We start from the raw sequence: 20,166 nt of genomic DNA, 5'->3' as shown, positions 1-20,166 counted from the left end.
GATCAAAATGCCAGCGTGTTTAGACTCTGATAAGGACTGCCAACTTCTTGTTATATCCTCATATGACAGAAAGAGATTGAGTAAGCTTTCTGGCCTTCTCTTAGAAAAGTACTAATCCCATTCATGAGGGCTCTACCCTCATGACCCAATTACCTCTCCAAAACTCCACCTCGAAATTCTAGCACACGGAAGATTAGATTTCAACCTATGATTTTTGCAAGGGCACATTGAGCTCACAGCTGAGGAGAAACGGGGAAAATCAATTGTCCTGGTATGTTACGCATGGAATCCTGTCACTAAAAGTGACAGAGACTATTAGATGATATTGTTAATGTGTGGATGGGTTCACTCCATAATTAACTACTGTCTTCTCGACGCCCAAGTGCCAGGCACGCCAGTCAATAGGTTAGATGGAAATGCCACACCCAAGGACCTTAGATCCCAGGGTGCAGCAACCAACGCGTGTGCTTTTGTATATGTGTGCGTCAGATGGCAGTAAGGACCAAAGGCTGGAGCAAGGAAGAATGAGGAGTGTAGGAAAAACTCACATAGAACTCTTAGCATTTGCTTGCAAATGGATGATGTTTCTTTCTGTTTATAGTTCTTTTTTTTTAATAGCTTGACTCTGGGAAATGAATTCCTTTTACTAATTTGACTATGAATAGAGTATGGCTTATGTACTTAATATGGAAAGAACGAAGCCTTCTGTCTGGTGTCCTTAGGAAGGCCCTTGAGCAATCTGACAGTGTTCCTCACAGGGACAATAGATTATTTTAGCAATAAATGGTGAATTAGGCTTGGACAGGAGCCATCGCAAACAACTGGGTTTAGACATCTACTTGGGATTAATTCTATTTAAGCGAATCAAGTTGTCCTCATTAGGGCTTTTCTCTTAGCACACTATTAGAGCAATCATATACACTATTTTTAGTGTCTTATATAAACTTCCCTACAAATGCCCATGTTATATAATCAGCCTACCCCCCCCCCCTTCCCCCCTCCCCCAGGGACTTTCCTCCAACCTCTAATTCATGGTGGGGATGGAGAGGTGGGGGGGGGGGGAGAGGATTCCTATCTAGTGACTGCAAATGTATGGACCAGAAGTCGACTCCCTATCCTCTGAACAGAGCTGAAGGTGCAACACAAAGTGGTTTTCTTGACACCCACCATGCTCTTCCATTCTTAGCCTTCACTTTCTGCTGGTAACATTTGCACCAGGTGTGGCATTGCTGCTTCTGAGCCTCGGAGACTCTGCTGTCCTCTGATTCCAATTCCCTGTTTTACAGGTGGCAGGAGAGACCTAGGGAAAACAGCTGACTTCCCTAGGCACAGAGGTATAATACGATCGGCACCAGGTCTCTGGATTCTTCTCAGATTTTTCTTCTAGATCAGTGAAATGAGAAGGTGGTCTCCAAAGCCCCTTCCATCTGTACATCAGGAGTATGTGTGCTGGTTACATGAAAATTTATGTTTTCAATGCATCAAACAAACTGGTATCAACTTGATAGAATCAGGAAGAAGGCTCATTTTGCGTGGCTCTTCATTTATCTATCTCTATCTATTATGTCGTCCATTTATCTCTTATTTATCTGTGTGGTAAGGCTTAAACCCATGTACCCTAAAAAACATGCTCTAGGGCTGAGCAATCGCTCTAGTTTCTGCTTTAGTCCTCTTAATGTTAAGCATGTGAAAGAAATGATAAATTCACTCAACAGAAACAAGAAGTTCAAGTACACAATTTCAGCTGCCTTGTGTACCAGAAAAGCACTGTTATGTTATTCTTAAACAGGAGTTTACCGAACTATATCAGGAAAAGTCTCCTGTGAGGCCGTGGGCGGGAGGGATCAGCAGAGAATGATGGTGATAAGCATTTTCCAAATTAGGAAACAGATACGCTTTTCTTCTTACTCCCTTACATAACTGATCTATTTTAGAAGACAACACTAAGAAACTGAAATGAAATACAAATCTCATTATGTTACTACTTTGCTAGGAAGGAATGACACGAGCAAGTACTGCTGAAGGGGAGAAAGAAGAGAGTTCTGGAAACCATTCACTTTCTCCCCAGCTAGGGGCTGGCTGGCTTTGTTATAGGTCTCCTGCCTTTCTTCTCACAGCCTGCTAGATGAGTCAGAGACCAAAGTACATTTCAGAAGATGAATGAAGATACTAATTTCTCTCTCCTTTGACTTTTAAAAGCAATCGCATCCAAGAACACATCCCCCTTGGGAGGGAGGCTGGGGAGGACGGACCAGTGACCGGCGGCGGCAGGGCCAGCGACCGGGCGGCTTGGACTTCCCGAATCCCAGGGAAGCTGTGCGGCCCACGAAGGCCACAGTGGCAGCGCAGCCTCTTACATAAATAAGTTACATAAACGAGAGCAAGTTATGTAAACGTATAAACCAGCAAACACGAATTGTCACCATTCACAAATGCCAAGGCGCGCAGGGCAGGACCCCCTCCCACGGTGCCACTCTCCCCCCCCACATCATCACACTCGTGGCGTGTTATCCCGTGTCCCACCCGACGTGGTTACCTGTTCCGCTCATTAGGGAAAGACAATCCCGAGGACGCGTGGGGCTTCGCGTTACTTGCTGTCTCCTACATTTGGGGGGAAAGGCCACAATAACCCGAATTAAACTGTGTCTGCCAAGGAAGGCATGAGCGTTCACCACCCCCTTACCCCCTCGCGTGTCACCACGGGCACGCTCACGGCACAGTTACCTCCGGACACCGCGGTGAGCTCCTCGGGGCGGGGTGCAGTCACCTCCGGACACCGCGGTGAGCTCCTCGGGGCGGGGTGCAGTCACCTCCGGACACCGCGGTGAGCTCCTCGGGGCGGGGTGCAGTCACCTCCGGACACCGCGGTGAGCTCCTCGGGGCGGGGTGCAGTCACCTCCGGACACCGCGGTGAGCTCCTCGGGGCGGGGTGCAGTCACCTCTGGACACCGCGGTGAGCTCCTCGGGGCGGGGTGCAGTCACCTCCGGACACCGCGGTGAGCTCCTCGGGGCGGGGTGCAGTCACCTCTGGACACCGCGGTGAGCTCCTCGGGGCGGGGTGCAGTCACCTCTGGACACCGCGGTGAGCTCCTCGGGGCGGGGTGCAGTCACCTCTGGACACCGCCGTGAGCTCCTCGGGGCGGGGTGCAGGGCCGACGCCCAGGCCTCGCGGGTCGCGGCGGTGGGGCGCTGAGCTCTCCCAGCTCCAGGGCGGGGCTTTCGGGGCGTCCCTTCCGATGGGTGACACGGAGGCCGGGTAAGGTTCGGGGTGATGCTCAGGAATGGGCCCCCACCCCGTGTGATTAGGGGGGTGCTCTCTGGAATCTCTCGCTCTCTCTCCCCTGTTCCCCCCCTCAGTTCTCCATCTCTTCTCAAGTTAATTTATTTTTTTCATTTTGTAGTTTAAAAAAACACCACAGGTAAGTCAAGGTGGTCTCGACGGCCTTTCCCACCTCCACGGGGGGCACCCCGCGGGTAGCCCGTCCCCGAGGGCGGGCGCGGGGAGGGCGGCGGCCGTCCCGGCCTCGACGGCTCGGCGGGGCCCCCGACGGCGCGGGCGGGCGGGCGGGCGGGTGGGGGGATTCGGAGCACCTCGGGGCACCGCTGACGGGGTGACTCTGGAAAAGAACCGGGGGCCGTCTGGCGCCGCCACTCCGCTCCCGTGCGCGCGGGGAGCTCGCGGCCGGCCGTCGGAGGGAAAGCGAAGCCTGCCCAGCCCGCCCCGCTCGCCGGGGGGGGGGGGGCGGGTGTCCGGATGCGTCTCCCTCTCCCTCGGTCAGGCCTGGCACAGGCAGGGCTGCCTGTGGGGGTGGGGCGGGGGGCTGCCCGTGTGGGGTGGGGCGGGGGGCTGCCCGTGTGGGGTGGGGTGGGGTGGGGGGGCTGTGCCGGAGTGGGGGGGCTGCCTCTGTGGGGTGGGGGGGGTCTGTTGTCGGGGTGGGGTGGCTGTCCGTGTGGGGTGGGGTGGGGGCTGCCCGTGTGGGGTGGGGGGGCTGTGCCGGGGTGGGGGGCTGTGCCAGGGTGTGGGGGCTGTCCGTGTAGGGTGGGGGGCTGCCCGTGTGGGGTGGGGGGCTGCCCGTGTGGGGTGGGGTGGCTGTCCGCCCGTGTGGGGTGGGGGGCTGTCCGTGTGGGGTGGGGTGGGGGGGCTGCCCGTGTGGGGTGGGGTGGCTGTCCGCCCGTGTGGGGTGGGGGTCTGCCCGTGTGGGGTGGGGGTCTGCCCGTGTGGGGTGGGGTGGGGGGCTGCCCGTGTGGGGTGGGGGAGCTGTGCCGGGGTGGGGGGCTGTGCCGGGGTGTGGGGGCTGTCCGTGTAGGGTGGGGGGCTGCCCGTGTGGGGTGGGGGGCTGTGCCGGGGTGGGGGGCTGTGCCGGGGTGGGGGGACCGCCCGTGTCGGGGAGCCCGGGAGGAGTGAGTGTTCACCGGGCACCGGCGGGGGTCGCCTGGCAGACGCGGGCGCTCGTGCGCGGCGGCGGGCGGGGAGGGGTGCTGGGGGTCCCCGCGGCTCGTCTGCGCGAGGCGCGACGCCATCCGACGGCGCACCGGGTCCCTCGGAGGCCAGGCGCCCGCCCGGAGCTCGCCCGAGAGCCGGCACCACCCACCGGGGGGCCGCACGCCCCGGAGCGCAGGCGCGGCTGCGGGGGTCGGGGGTCGCACCGCCCCCCCCCCCGGCCCCCGCCCCGGAGCGCAGGCGCGGCTGCGGGGCCGCCCGCGGGGGCCTCGGCCCCCGGCCCTCCCAGGCGAGCCCCACCACCCCAGGCCGTGTGGGCGGGGCCTGGGGGCGGGAAGCCCTGCGTGGGGGGCGGGGCCCGGCGAGCGGCCGGCCGGGGCGCCGGGGGAGGGGGGCTCGGAGGGCTTTGTTCTGCGGCGGGCCGCGCCCTCCTTCCCAGGACAGCCAATCAGAGCCCCGCTGGGGATCACCTGACCCCCGCGCCTCGGGCCCGGAGGGGCTCGGAAGGGGGCGGGGCCGGGCCGGGCGGTCCGCTGGGCTGCCACTGGGCCGCGCGCGGCGTTGGGGCCCGGCCCCGCCCCCTTCCTGCCAGACCCCGCCCCCTCGCGGCCCCGCCCCCGGGGCTTCCCGGGCGCGCGCCGCCCCGCCATGTCTGCGCGCCACGCCCCCCTGCTCGCCGGCCGCGTGCGGAGCCGCGCGCCCCGGAGGCTCCGGGACTGTGGCGGCAGCGGGCGGCGGCGGCGGCGGGGCAGCAGTCCTCCGCGGGCCATGTCTTCTCCGGCCGTGGCGCGGGGCTCCGCGGCCGGGAGTGAGCCGGCGGCCCCCGCCCCGCGGAGCCGGCGGTGGGCAGTGGGCGGCGGCGGCGGCGAGGAGGAGCGGCCGGGGCGCGCGGCCGCCGAGCCCGCCGGGCGCCGGGAGCCACCGGCCCTGGAGGGCCACCTGAAGGCAGCGCTGGAGGCGTACGCGGCGGCGCTGCGGCGCGGGGCCCCGGCCCGGCCCGAGTGCCTGGGCGCCCTGGTGGACTGCCTGGTGGTCAACTACCGGCTGCGCCGCGGGCTGGGCTCGGCCGCGGGCTCCGCGGGCGGCTCGGGCTCCGCGGGCGGCCCGCTCAGCTGCCCGGGCTGCCGGGGCTTCCTCAGCGAGCCGGTGACCGTGCCGTGCGGCCACAGCTACTGCCGCCGCTGCCTGCGGAGGGAGCTCCGCGCCCGCTGCCGCCGCTGCCGGGACCGCCTGCCGCCCGCGGAGCCCGCGCCCGCGCCCGCCGCCGCCGCCGCCGGCTTCCGGACCAGCGTCGTCCTCAGCCACCTGGCCGACAAGTGGTTCCCGGGCCAGCGCGAGCGGGCGCGGGCGGCCGGCCGCCTCGGGGAGCTGCTGCACCAGGGCCGCTACCGGGAGGCGCTGGCGGCCGCGGGCGAGGCGCTGCGAGCCGGTGAGGCGGGGCGCGGGGGGGAGGGGCGCCGGGGGGGGGGAGCGATCGCCCCGGGACCGGGCTGTGCGGGGCGCCGGGGGGGGGAGCGATCGCCCCGGGACCGGGCTGTGCGGGGCGCCGGGGGGGGGAGCGATAGCCCCGGGACCGGGCTGTGCGGGGCGCCTGGGGGGGGGCGCCGGGGGGGGAGCGATCGCCCCGGGACCGGGCTGTGCGGGGCGCCGGGGGGGGGGAGCGATCGCCCCGGGACCGGGCTGTGCGGGGCGCCGGGGGGGGGGGGAGCGATAGCCCCGGGACCGGGCTGTGCGGGGCGCCGGGGGGGGGGGGAGCGATCGCCCCGGGACCGGGCTGTGCGGGGCGCGGGGAGGGGAGCGATCGCCCCGGGACCGGGCTGTGCGGGGCGCCCGGGGGGGGGAGCGATCGCCCCGGGACCGGGCTGTGCGGGGCGCGGGGGGGGGAGCGATCGCCCCGGGACCGGGCTGTGCGGGGCGCGGGGGGGGGAGCGATCGCCCCGGGACCGGGCTGTGCGGGGCGCGGGGAGGGGCGCGCGGGGCTCTCCGGGCGCCGTGGGGATCGATCGCCCCGGGGGCGGGCTGTGCGGGGAGCGGGCTGTGACGCGGCTCGGGGTTCCCTCGGCCGCGGTTGGGGGGGGAGGGGGGCGCCCGGTGCGAGGCCGCGGGGCGGGAGCGGGCGGGCCCGCGCGGACGCCGGGCCTCCCGCCGCGCGCCGTCCGCCCACCGCCCCCTCGGGTCCGGGCCGGGCTCGCCGCGGGGAGCCGCGGGAGGGCAGAATTGCATAAGCCGGGCCCGGGCGGGGCGGGGCGGGGTGGGGGGGGCGTTGTGTAACGGGTGACGTCCGGTGGGCGTGGCGGGCGCGGGCTCCCGGGCTCCGGGGAGGGCGGCGGGCACCTGCAGGCGCCTCGCGCCCGGGCTCCTCTCCCCCCCACCCCCGGAGCCCACTCGCGATGGCGCCCAGGTCCGTGGGGAGGGCAAGCCTCCGGCCGCTCTCGGGCCGAACAAGTCCGGACCCAGCCGGGGGAGAAGCCCTCGCAGGTCTGGGGTCGGCCCCGGCCCCCGCCCCCGGCCCCAAGGAGCAGCTTGGGCCCGCTGAGCCGGGCTCACCATTTCCCGAAGTTGGACGGGGCTGTGCTCTAAATCAGGGGGGCTTCCCTCCCCGCCCCACCCCTCACCCTCCTCCCGGACATTATCGCGAGCCAATTTTGAGGCCCTTTGGGGGGGGGGCCCGTGCCCAGGTCCAGAGGTCTCGTGGCTCTTTCGGGGATGCTGCGGGGGGGGTGGGGGCTTCGTTCCCCAAGGCCAGGCAGGGTCAGGTCGCTTGCCCATCATTAGGATCGGGTCCCAGAGGTCGATGGCGTTCTTAGGGGTAAGCCCTGCGTGGAGGGTGTTTCAACACTTAGTGTCTCGCTGTGGAGTGGTTCTTGTGAGGATGCTGCTCGGGAGCACCTAAAATGTATACCAAGTCTAGGGAATACGTTGACCAGCTACGTAAGTCGAAGTTGTCATCTTGCGGGTCTTTTCCTCAAAGTCCAAACAGAAATCTGGCATATGTTCATGTTTCAGTATCCTTTGAGAAATAGGCAGTGATAAAAAGAGACTCGGAAGGAAGGAAAACTAGGAGTCTAGCATGGTGGTGCAGGTATCTCTAGCCCTCTGAAAGTGAAGAAGGTGGGCTTGACTCTTAGCAGCCACCATGTGTCCCATCCTAGTGAGGACCCGGGAGGTAGGCCTGCAGTGACTTCTCTACAGTCACCTCGTTGTCACCTTTTACAGGCAACTGTGCTTCCTTCTGTATGGTGATCCACTGCCTTTGTAGCTTAGAACAATACAACGTAATGTCAGAATAAAAACTTACTCTAATGCAGTTGTTTGACCAGAAAATTAGGTGATTCACAATAATTCCGGTCCTAGTCCATGGAAGAACACTGAACAGACATATTTGAGTAGTTAAGGCCCAACACTATTCAATGAAAATATTTTAATTAAGATTGTAGGAGGATTTTTTTTAACAAAGTCTGTGAAAGGTTGACTTTTCTATTTGTATAGACTCCACGTGGAGATTTTGCCCACTAACCTACTTAATCCTGCTCTTCGAGAACTAGATGTCTTTTAACTTCAACCTCATTACCTTGTTTTTTCCTGATTTGCACTTCTCTTAAAAATTAATTCCATACTTAAAGATAATGTCTCAGAAGCACTAATGAAGATAAATATTTTTACCTTTGAATTCTTAGTTTGAAGTAAAAAACAATAACTTAGGACTGAACAGAGCTGGTAAAGGACAGATTGACATGTTTCATAATGTGTGGACATAAGTAGGTCTGAGGGTAATGCTCAATGATAGAGCACTTGCCTCACATACACAAACCCTTGGGTTCCATGATAGGGCACTTGCCTAGCATACACAAACCCTTGGGTCCGATTGTCAGTGCTGTAGAAACAAACCAACCCTGCAGTTATTGGCAAATATTAACTAGTAGAGCCATAAATTTACTTGTATAGGTGTTAGGTGTTTTGCAGTAGGCATTTGAAATGTATTTATATAATTGTACAATTGTAGTTATTGAAAATGTCATTATTGATAATGAAAAGATCTCACTGTTTCTTCCTGCATTTCTTGTGGTGGAAAAAAAATCCCAATACTATGAAATAGAAAAAACAATCTGTCTACAGTTAGCCCACACACATCCAAACTTATCCCTGTTAACAGAAAAGGAAAGCTTGAAAACCTTTGCCAAAATGAGGAGTTTCCCATCGGATTACATAAGTTTCTGTTGCATTAAAATATATTTAGATAGCATTTAATCCATTGATCCTTTGGTATTACCTCTAAGATGTTTCATAAAGTTATGAAATACTTTTTAGTATCCGAGGATATTATGTAAAAGTTTTTCTGCCTTGAATCTTTATACAGTAGTCTGTTGAAATAATCCCACTATGTAATAATGGCTTTTTATTCTTAATGGAGTTTTACACTGACTTACCTTGCATATTCACCCTGTTCTGCCAAAGAACACAACAGAACAGTATAATTTACAGTTAGGATTGATGGGAAAAAAATGTCCTAGAGAGAGGGTAGTTTTGTCTTTGATATTAGTGACCGACGGTTACCAGTGTGTTTGCATTCTTTTGTGTTACTTTATTCTCTCCGAGGGTGCTGTAAGGCACTGTTATCTTGAAGGAAATTGAGGCAGCTGGAGATACACATGCAGTGTGCAGGGATGGCTCTGCCTGCCGGAGGAGAATCTGGGTATGAATCCCAGTCTAGTCCTCCACTATCTTTGACCTTGGGCATGTTGCCTAGCTGCTGTGTGTTGGATTCCTTATCCAAAAAATGAGCATAGTCTCTGCTTCTTAGATTGCTTGTGAGAATTAAATGAGGCAGAAAAGTAAAGTGATTCTAAAGGTGCCTCCTTTAGGATAAGTTCCCAGAAAATACTAAAATATTTTAAAAGGTGATATATGGCTTGAAAATGACTTTGTTGGAGTTGTCATCTAACCCTGTGATTTGTCCTCTATTTTATTTCTACTGAATATTTATTTAAGGGTGGAGTCCTCATTCTAGTTTACATGTGTTAGTGGTAACATGTTAGCATAGGTCAATAAAATGTAAGTCTTTGTTACACAAAGATTAAGGTGTAACACAATCATCTACATCTGTAATCACAGCTACTTGCTCGAAGAATGAGAGGGTCTTGGTTTGAGGCCAGCCTAAGCAAATAGACCTCATCTCAGTAATCAGATATTGTGTCTCAGCTATAGGGGTGGCATAAGTAGGAGGATTGAATCAGACCAGGTCCCCCAAAATAAAGCAATAATGGGCTAGGAGTTTGGTTCAGAGTGGTAGACTAGTCAATCATAGGAATCATAGATAAATAAAAGAAAACACATTTAAGGAGGAGAATATGATGGGTTACAAGAATCTTTAGCAACTCAAGTAGGTTAAAATGACATTTGGATTTAATAACTTATCTATGTCCTTATTGTGCAAAGGACTTGAAACATTGGCAGTTGATGCATTGTAGTTGACAAAATAATTTCACCTCTGTCTTAATTGATCCTTATAAAAGGTTGTGTGAAACAACAGAAAGGCAAGTATCAGTATTTCTAATTCACAGATTGAAGAAATAGTTGACTTTCTATGTAGTCAAGTTAAAACTAAAAACAGAACTTAGATATGTGGTTATCATTTCTGAGCATAAAATAGATTTAAAAAATATCACGTGATAAAATTCTAATTCTTACTATATTGCGAACAAATATATGGATACCTATATAACAGCCAAGGTTTCAAGTTCTAGAACTACAGAAGTGAGTAAAATAAAGTCTCTCTTGACAAAGAGTTTGTATTATTTTCTTTTATAATTATAACACTGATACTTTTAAACCTCCAAAGCTGAATTAATTTCTAATTGATTGAATGTATGTACCGTATCACCGATTCATTTTCTTAATTCATAAGGCACTTAAATGACCTTTGCAGTGCTTCAAGTTTACTAAAAAGACTAGCTTTAGTGGCCCATGCTTACTGGTACATGGAAAAAAACTGGGCATATAACTGGTCATATGAAGTGCCTGGTTTTAAATAATTTCCAATTTGTTTTTCTTTTTCATCAGCTAATGCAAAATACACCAAAATTCAGAGTTTACTTATTTGCACATTAACCTTTTGTTGAAAAATATTCAGGTAAAAGCTTACATAACTAGATGAGTTTTTCAAAATAGGAGTTAGGTTTTATTATAGAAGATGAATGACTTCAGAGGACTCCAAAATGTAAGACAAAAGCTTCTATTCGGTTTTTTGCTTTTCCCCCTTTGAATCTTTGTAGTCTGGTATGTTTTTGGTTCTACTAATCCTTCAAGATATTCCTCACCTAGTTTAAAGTTGCTCTGTTCTGTTCTGCTGGGTTGTTGCAAACGACTGCTAGCACTGTTTGGGTGTTTACGTGCCAGGATGTGTGTTCATTCTTGTGTTCCCACCGCTGTAAGACATTTTGTAGATGAAGAGACTAAGATGCAGAGTTAGATAAACTGCTCCAAGCAGGATGTATGTGTCCTGAACCCAAATATTTTTAACTCAGAGCTTAAAATCATTTATCACTATGCCAAGCTACCATTCTTTGACATTGTTAATAAATCACTAATAGCATCAGTATCATAAAATAACATCTTTCACTTTAACTGATCATCTAAATTCTGTACTGAACTAAAATGTGAGAGGAGCCAAGCAATGATTTTGTGGTTGGCTTTTCAGAATTTTGTTATTTTGATTTATTAAGTTACAAGCACACTCAGAAGAAAAACTATTTGTGGGGCATTTTATGTATGTACACAATCTAAATACCTAATAGTCATGTCATCAATGGGGAGGCATTCTTCAAAACATAGCAGAAGACTTTGCTGACTGCGGTATAACCTACAACTCATGGCTGTGTTACAGTATATTGGGATTGCCACCGGACATTGTTTCTCACTGATAATATGTGATACACAATTACCTAGATTTTTTTTTCCCATGGCTGAAAAGAATGCATGTTAAGGTAGTTTTTTAAAATTTATTTTGTGTTTTTCTACTAAACAGGAAAACAGTTGTGGGAGTATATTATCAAGTTTTTATAGAAGGAAGAAGAGGTGAATATACTGAAAAGCTAACTTTGTTCATTCAGTTCCACAGAAAATAGCGAAACAGATAAAAGGATATATGGAAAAATGTTATTTTTATGCTAGCAAAAGTTAGAATTGCAGAATGAAGTCTTTTTAAGTAGCTTATGCATACAGTAAAATATTCTGCAGCTATTAAAAGCCATGTGAATTTAGGCACTGGTGGGGTGGCTCATGCATGTAATCGTAGCTACTCAGGACGCTGAGGTCTGAGGATCAAGGTTTGAAGCCAGCCTAGGCAGTAAAGTCCATGAGAAGTGGAGCTGTGGCTTAAGTGATATAGATAGTCCTGAGGGAAAATGCTCAAGGACTGAGCCCAGGCTCCAAGTTCAAGCCCCAGGACCAGGACACACACACAAATCATGTGAATTTATTTTTAATTACTTGGAGAATAAAACAAGTTCTAAGCAGTAGATATCACTGTATTTTTATAAAACGTCACATAATAAAGGTAATCTATATAACCTGAAAGAAGAGTACAGGTTGTATACTGCTAAATGGATTTTATGAAAGGCCTTTGGTTTGGACTACCCGAACTGTACCCTAGCAACCAGATGAACTCAGAATGGAGTCACTTGTGCTAAGTGCCAAGTAATAACACTGGACTAAGAGGTGGCCAGCTTTCCAAAAAACGATTCTAGTCAATCTAACTCAACATCCTAAAGAAGTACCCTCTGTTTTAATCCTGTCAGGAAAACAACTGTGTAATACTCAGTATGCTTTTTACTCCATATCTGCTTTGCTCAGTCCTTTTTTACTGTGCTTGCTCCTTCAGAACACTTAAAGCCTTTTGTAGAATTCCATGTTGCTTGTCAAGAATTGCAAATAAAAGCCAATTGAATCTTTAAGTTTTTCCCCCACAATAATAATACTGGCATATGTGTATTAGAGAAAAGGTGTGCTTTTTTTTTTCCTTTTTGTTTTTTCCAGAGACTGCGTGGCCTAGGCTGATCTACCTAGGATCCTCTGTAGCCTCCTATTGGGATTACAGGGATGTGCCGTTACACCTGGCTTCGTAACGTGTATTTTTCAATTTTATGAGCAAACATTTTTAGGGCTTTGCAGTCTTGGCATAATTTCTTAAAAATGAGCTAAAGTATCAATTTTTAAGTCTCCTATTAACTCTAGACATGGATTTCTAAATTGACTGACCCAAAGATGGAAAACTCTGTAGAAATCTTTCCAGCCCTTGAAATCCCCGGCACATCTCAAGACTACTTTGTTCTCTTGCCCAATGAGTTAGAGAATAGAACTGGCCTAAGAGAAGACAAAATGGAAGCATGAATGATGAGCCTAGAGAGTTCAGATTTTAGTGTTTTCCATACGTCAGGGAGCATTGTCAGAGCCAGTATCTGAGGGCACCAGCAGAGGAATATGAGATAAAAAAATGACATGCTCTGTGTATACTATGAAGAAACATAGTCACAACTAAGCAGTGCCTTCTGTATCTCAAGCCTGTTCTAAGTACTGAGTATTCATGAATTTAGTTTCTTGAACAACCTTGTGAGATGGACAAGTATTAGTACAGTGTAGAGGTAAACATAAAAATGCTGAGGTTTGCGTTTTGAATTCGCTGCTTAAGCAGCCAATCCTGAGCCAGTTGCTTGGACTGTCAGTGCTCAATTTCCTTACCCATAAAAATGGGAACGGTGCTGGATGTACGTAGGAAGGCTGTAAATCCTTTAGAACAGTGTCATAATATTTCTTGAATTTGCTAAGAACTGCCTCAGTTTCATAAGTAAGGAAACACCTAGATGATATGTCATTTGTCTCAGCTCACTGTAAATGGAGGACCTAGAAATTGAAGCCAGGCGGTTTGACTTCGAGGCTCCTGCCATCAATCCTTAAGAGTGTCAAGAGAGAGGCAAAGGCAAACATTTTGGGGGAGATTGGTGAGGTGTCTCTCGTTGGATATTAAAGTCATGCAGAGTCGAGTCACTGGGCAAGGAACCATGAAGGGCTACGAGCAAAGGAAGGAGACATGTCCTCAGGGTTACTGAGCATTGCAGTGAGTGCTTTACAGAGATAAGTAAGGGTACAGAGCGAGGCGGGACCCAGACATGAAGGAGCTTTCTGATCTCCCGATGCCCATTTGTCTGGTGGATGTTGGCCACATCGGTAAACGAGGCTGGGGAAGAAAGCAAGCTATTGTAGCATACTAAGGAGATTCTGGAAGTTGATTAGGAAGGTGAAGTCCATTTGAAACACAAAACTGCGAAGTCCGCAGTGCCATGAATAGAGAATGTAGTGAAATACTTGTGTGTCTGTGGGCCAGGGGAGGGGTGGAAAACATGCTGAATTTGAGGGGAAGTCCAAGCAGGCAATTGGAAATGTGAGGACTCGGTGAGAAATTAAGACACAAAGGAGAAAATGCTGGAAAGGGTGACTGCATTGGTCCACCGCCCACATGAATCACCATGCTCAGTTGAAACCACTTGGTACACTAAAGAGAATTTTTCAAGAGACTGAAAATAAAGATTGGGATTTAAATCATGACAGGAAACTAGACCTATCATGGGTCCTGGTAGACAGGATACAAGACTAGAGGTAATGATTTGGAATGACACCGTACGGTTAATTGTCCTCTACAGAGTTGACACACAGCACACTGTCTTTGTAGTTGTAGGCCAATTCAAGGTGTGTGGCGGACCAGGCACTTGCGAGGCACTGGTGGAACCTGTAGTGAACCGCACTTCCTCCCTGGTGAGGTGTGAGGTGACCCAAGGTCAGGCCGAGAGCTGGTACTGAGTGCTTCTTCACTCACGCTTGAGTTAATGACACTGCCAATGCCCATTGCTGGTTTTGGTTGCCTTTCTTGAAAGTTCACAGGAAGGGCAGCCACTATGATTCTTCAAAACACCTCAGTTGCTCTATGAGCACTTTTTTAGAATGACAATTCAAAGTAAATAAATAGGATAAGCCTAATCTTTACAAAAAGTGATAAAGTATGAACATTTCCCCCCTAATAGAATTGCTCAGAGTATTCTGTTTACATTTGAAATTTTCAACATGCATTCCCATGAAGGGTTGTGGAGCAAGAAGTCTGGCTCTCTGTTCCTTTCTTCTTAAGAGAATACCTTTTCCAGTAAGGCACTGGCTTTTGTTAGGATGCTTTTTGGGAGGGTGTCAGTGGTCTGAATGGTTCTGTGTAGACAGGGGACAGTAGAAAAGAAGATTTTTTTGATTGACACGTAGTTATACGTGTTTTAGGGTAACACAAACTGGTACATGTATACATTTTGTAATGATTGAATCAGAATAATTAAAATTACATCTAGCTATCAGTTTACCAGAGTTTTCAAAGATAGCTCTTAGTCTTCAGTAATGCTCTAAGGAACCTGTGTAGAGATTAAGTAGGAAAGGCAGAGTGGAGGGCAGATAGTTGACTTGCATTAAGACAAAGGTAGTGAGAACTATGAACTAAAAGGAGGGAAGAGGTGACACTGATAAAAAAAAAAAAGTGGGCCCATCACCTGACTTACGTATCTGTAACTTCTCTGTACATTACTTTGCAATAAAAACAAAAGAAATGTAAACTAAAGAAGCAAATAAAATTTGCTGCTTGTTCCCATAATAAATTCCTTGGAGGAGTAGAGTCTTCCTAGGGACATAAATAGAAGCCCTAAGAAGTTGGGTAGGAAATAGTTCTTTTGCTAGGCTCATGCCTGTAATCCTAGCTACTCAGGAGGCTGAGATCTGAGAATCATGGTTCAAAGACAGCCTGGGCAGGAAAGTCCATGAGACTCTTACCTCCAGTTAATCAGAAAGCCGGAAGTGTTGCTGTGGCTCCAGTGGTAGAGCGCAAGCCTTGAGCTGAAGAGCGCAGGGTCAGCACCCAGCCCCATGACTGACAAATAAATAATATATTTTTTCTGAGCAAAGGGTTTGATGCTGAAGTTTTACTTCTCATTCTTAGATTGTCTTGGCATTCTGTTTTCTGATTGCCAGTTGAACTTTGAAGTCAGTGAAACATGATGGAGTTTTTTTGTTGTTGTTTTTTGCCAGTCCTGGGCCTTGGACTCAGGGCCTGAGCACGGTCCCTGGCTTCTTTTTGCTCAAGGCTAGCACTCTGCCATTTGAACCACAGCGCCCCTTCTGGCCATTTTCCATATATGTGGTGCTGGGGAATCGAACCGAGAGCTTCATGTGTAGGAGGCAAGCACTCTTGCCACTAGGCCATATTCCCAGCCCCATGATGGAGTTTTTGATCACATGGAAGTTTCTAGTTTTTTTGGTGTAGTGTAAGATAATTTTGAGAACTTACAGGTTCAAGTTTTATGCTATAAACTCTTAAGTCTTTTAAGTCTTAAATTCTTAAAAGTCATTGAAGTTTGAACTTTTAATTTCTTCACATTTTTGACAGAGATGAGGATTTAATTGTTGCTTTATGAAACAAAAGACAATATTCTAGGCATGTCTTTTTATAAAGTATATTCCTAGGAAGTATTAACTTGATTCTATAAAATTGCTCATTGATGTAAAATTTAGGAAGCAATGTAATTCCAGTTTCCACGGAATCAAAAAATGTCTAAAGTAGGAAAGAGCTATTAAAGGTCTTTATGCCCTTCACACAATAAACTTTTTATTTTGTAAAATAGGGTTTTTAAAAAATATCAGTAGATTTAAAAGAAAACTCAAATGAATAGTATCTAATAACACTGAAAATTAACTTTTTGCTTAGGCTTCAGTTAAAGATTTCTATGCCTGTGGTAACTGATGATTACAGATCAGTAAGTAGACCAAGTATCTAAAATTCCTAATGCCATTGAACAGTAATTTGGTTTCTCAAGTACAGGTGTCGAGGCTGGTGAAATTAACAATAAAGACTATTAAGGGGCAAGCATTAAAACGTTGATCTCTTGAAGCTGATTCTGAGCCAGGTGCCAGTGTTTCACACCTGTTATCCTAGCTACTACTCGGGAAGCTGAGAACTGAGGATTACACTTGGAAGCCAGCCAGGTCAGAAAAGTCTGAGACTCTTTGAGTTACCACCACAAGGTTGAAAGTGGCTCAAGTGGTAGAGTGCCAGCCTGGAGTGAGAAGCTAAGGGTTTGAATCCTAAGTTCAAGCCCCAGTCCTGCCACCTCTCTCCGCCCCCAAAAGAAAGCTGGTTCTGCTCAGCAGCCCTCTTCCTGAGGGATAAACTCTGAAGACCCAGTCCTGGTCTATGTACTGCCTTCACAACAGGACCCACTTTTACATTAAAATACAAAAACATTAGATTTAATTTAAAAAAATGCAACCCTTCTAAACATGTAAAACATATAGTCTAAAAAATGTATAGCCTACTCTTTCTGTAAAAGAAATATCTTCTTAGAAGTAGTTATACAAATATTTTTTAGTATTTGTTGTTGGGCAGTACTGAGGGTTTTAAACTCAGGGCCTTGGCTCTTGCTAGGTAAGTATTCTATACTTGAGCTGTGCCTCCAGCTGCCAGTTGTCTGTAGAGCCATGATTCCCTTCACTAAAGTATTCTGGGCTTTGACAATACTTCGAGGCATGATATAGTATGAAAATGAGTTGTGCATCTGTAATAGTTGGTTTATAAACTCTGGTTTGATAGTTATTCACTCTAGAGTCACAAGTCATGTCTTAGAGTGATATGATAGTGTTTGTGGATTATATAATCTTTCTGAAATGACCATATCCTTGTAAAATATCTATTTCAGAGCCCAATGACCTGACTCTAAAAATTTACAGAGCAGAATCCTATGCTGGCCTCCAGGAGTTTAAGGCAGCCATTGAAGACTTAAATGGGGTTCTCTTTCAACTTCCAAATTGGCCTGAGGTAAAATTAAAATACAAGTGCCAACTATGGGGAACTTCAGTTATGCTTATAAATTGTAACAACATTGTCTTTGGCTCCAAATAGTGTTTTAGAAATCTAAGTTCAAAATTGAAGTAAATTATATTATCTGGGAAAGTATTCAATTATATTAAAATTTTTGTTGTATAATGAAAGAAGATTCATACAACAGGAAAAACATATAATGTTATACCAATTTTTTCTGAAGAAGTAGAGCTTGTGAATCTTTTAACTCCTTCATGGGGAACAACAACTGTTTTCCTTTATTTTTTTTCATTTTTCCCTCATTTAATTTTGTTATATTAAAATAAGTACTTGCAAAAACTTAAAAAAAAAATAGAAATACAGCTTGTTATGAGGGTGGATAGACCCAAATTGAAGATTTTGTTAAGTGGAAAGAGCTTAGGTCCTCGAGGCTGGGAAAATTGAATGTAATGGCAATAGAGTGATTAGACAGTGAATTTATATGGAGATGTAGACACATGGGGTAACCTTACACATATGGTTTTTAAAAGACTTGAATATATATATATATATATATAGTAACTAGTTACATAGAATGTATATCACAGGTCATTAATTCTTGAATTGTGACATTGGTCTGTCTCTAGAAGCTAGAAGTAATTTTTTTAAAATTTTTTCCTTCCCCATTCAAAACTGACTTTAAAGATAGTGTAGTAAGAATGTTCTAAAAATTATACACAGGAAAATGACAACTACTCCCTGATGGCATGACTGGATAATACAGAGCAAATACATATTACAAATAAGAGCACATTGGTTTGGATGAGTAGCTTTGTGACTGCTTAAGAGAAAGGAACCCTGTGGACTTAGGACTGAAGTGTAAACGGACACATGATTTTCTTCAGCCACTTAAAGTAGTACCTAAAGCTGACTAGCACAGTGCTTGGGCTATTTCAATGTTATTTAATACTGATGATTCCTTATCCTAATCACATAAGCAAGACGCTTGTAAAGCTTACCAGTCGACACTTTTTTTAAAATTTATTTATTAATTAAACAAATTTTTTGATAAGGTGTTGTGCAAAAGGGGTACAGTTACATAGTAGGGCAATGAGTACATTTCTTGTGATATCTTACACCCTATTTTTCTTTCCCTTCCCTAGGTCAGGCAGACATATATACAATACACAGTGTACCAAGAACATATACAGTAGCCACGTGGCCTATGCCAAAGAAAATTTGCCTAGGACTTTAAATGTAATGTCGACATTAGACAATATGACCATTCGACACTTTTTGACAGACCATCCTAATACTGGAGCTTTTTGGTTTATATTTTTGTCAAGTATAATTTTTTAATCTTGATGCGTCTTAAAGTCAGTTAATTTTATGTAGCATTTCCTTTTTTCCCTCAAACAGCAATTAGTAACAAAATAATCTTTAATAATTTCTTAAGATTGAGGGAACACATGTTGCTGTTTTTGACAAGTTCCAGCCTCAATTTCCCATTAGTGCTTTGGCTTTCTCAAAGTCATGCAGTTTTAGAACCATGTTTCCAGTCAGACTTTGTGATTGTGATTTTCCTAAAAAAAAAAAAAAGCAGGTCTATAAATAACGGTTTTTTTGTGTTTTTGTTGAAGGTCTACTTCAGGAAAGGGAAAGTACTTCAGGATGCAGGCTTTCTAGGTGATGCCTTACAACTCTTTCTTCAATGCTTAGCCCTTGATGAAGATTTTGCACCTGCAAAGCTACAAGTGGAAAAGGTACTTAGTTTGCCAATATTTCAAGACAGGACTAAGACAGCATTTAAAAAAAAATGATACTGACTTGAATAAGAATGTAAGAAGTGATTAAATATTAATGAAAGAGCAATTTGACAAGTACTTATTAAGTTCTTAATGAAACCAGAACAGTTCATTCAGATATATTAATACGCTATCTTTGCTTAGTTTAGATATGCTCCGATATAGATTGAATCTCAAAAATCTGAAGTGCTCCAAAATCCAAGACTATTTGAATGTGACATCTTTCCATAAGTGCAAAATTTCTTATCTGACCTCATATGAATGCATGTATATATATATGTCTATATATACATACATACATAACAATCATCTTAGGGTAAATGTTAAACACAAAGGTTCCAGGACCCCATGTATTGTAAGTTCTTGGAATCAGAATCTCTGGAAGTAGGGCAATGCTTCTAACAGGCATTTAAAAAGATTCTTATGTACCTTAAAATATGAAAATTTGAACTGTATTCCTATATCCTCTGAGGCTTGCATCTCTTAGCTCACTGATCTAACAAAAAAAAAAATTCTGATATTCTGTGTTTGTTACTGTGACCCCCCTGGTGATTGCAAACTTTAATGAGCTTTTGATAGTGCATTTCCCATGATGCTGACATCCTTAACTGTTTTATGCTTAGTACAGTCAAATAAATGATGGCTTAAAATTATTTTTCAATAAGCTTTTCTGAAAATTAAGGTACAGTATATATAGCTCTTCAGATTTATGACTCAGTGAATTTTGAGAAATACTTAGTGTAACAGCACTGTATCAAAGTAGTGACTTTTTATCACTCTAAAACATTTCTAGAACTTCACATGAATAAAATCATAAAATACATTCTCAAGGTTTATTTTGTTGTTTTCTCAATAAGTAATATATATATATGCATTCTTTTCTTTTTTTTTTTGGCCAGTCCTGGGCCTTGGACTCAGGGCCTGAGCACTGTCCCTGGCTTCTTCCCGCTCAAGGCTAGCACTCTGCCACTTGAGCCACAGCGCCGCTTCTGGCCGTTTTCTGTATATGTGGTGCTGGGGAACCGAACCTAGGGCCTCGTGTATCC

At 47.8% G+C, this 20,166-nt stretch overlaps 1 protein-coding gene across 1 annotated transcript in view; it reads left to right on the top strand.

Moving 5' to 3' along the window:
• The first annotated feature begins 5,194 nt into the window (after positions 1 to 5,194).
• Positions 5,195 to 20,166, top strand: part of Lonrf1 (LON peptidase N-terminal domain and ring finger 1) — a 32,973-nt gene continuing 18,001 nt past the window's right edge. Inside the window, exons 1-3 of the mRNA XM_048330703.1 lie at positions 5,195 to 5,870; positions 17,215 to 17,333; positions 18,956 to 19,078. Coding sequence (XP_048186660.1) covers positions 5,210 to 5,870; positions 17,215 to 17,333; positions 18,956 to 19,078 — 903 coding nt within the window. The 5' untranslated portion in view covers positions 5,195 to 5,209. The remainder of the gene's footprint in view (positions 5,871 to 17,214; positions 17,334 to 18,955; positions 19,079 to 20,166) is intronic.

Source organism: Perognathus longimembris, chromosome 21 (assembly GCF_023159225.1).
Source record: "Perognathus longimembris pacificus isolate PPM17 chromosome 21, ASM2315922v1, whole genome shotgun sequence".
In the NCBI taxonomy this organism is placed as follows: domain Eukaryota; kingdom Metazoa; phylum Chordata; class Mammalia; order Rodentia; family Heteromyidae; genus Perognathus; species Perognathus longimembris.
The sequence above is the reverse complement of the archived record's forward strand: the minus strand, read 5'-3'. Positions and strand labels throughout refer to the sequence as shown.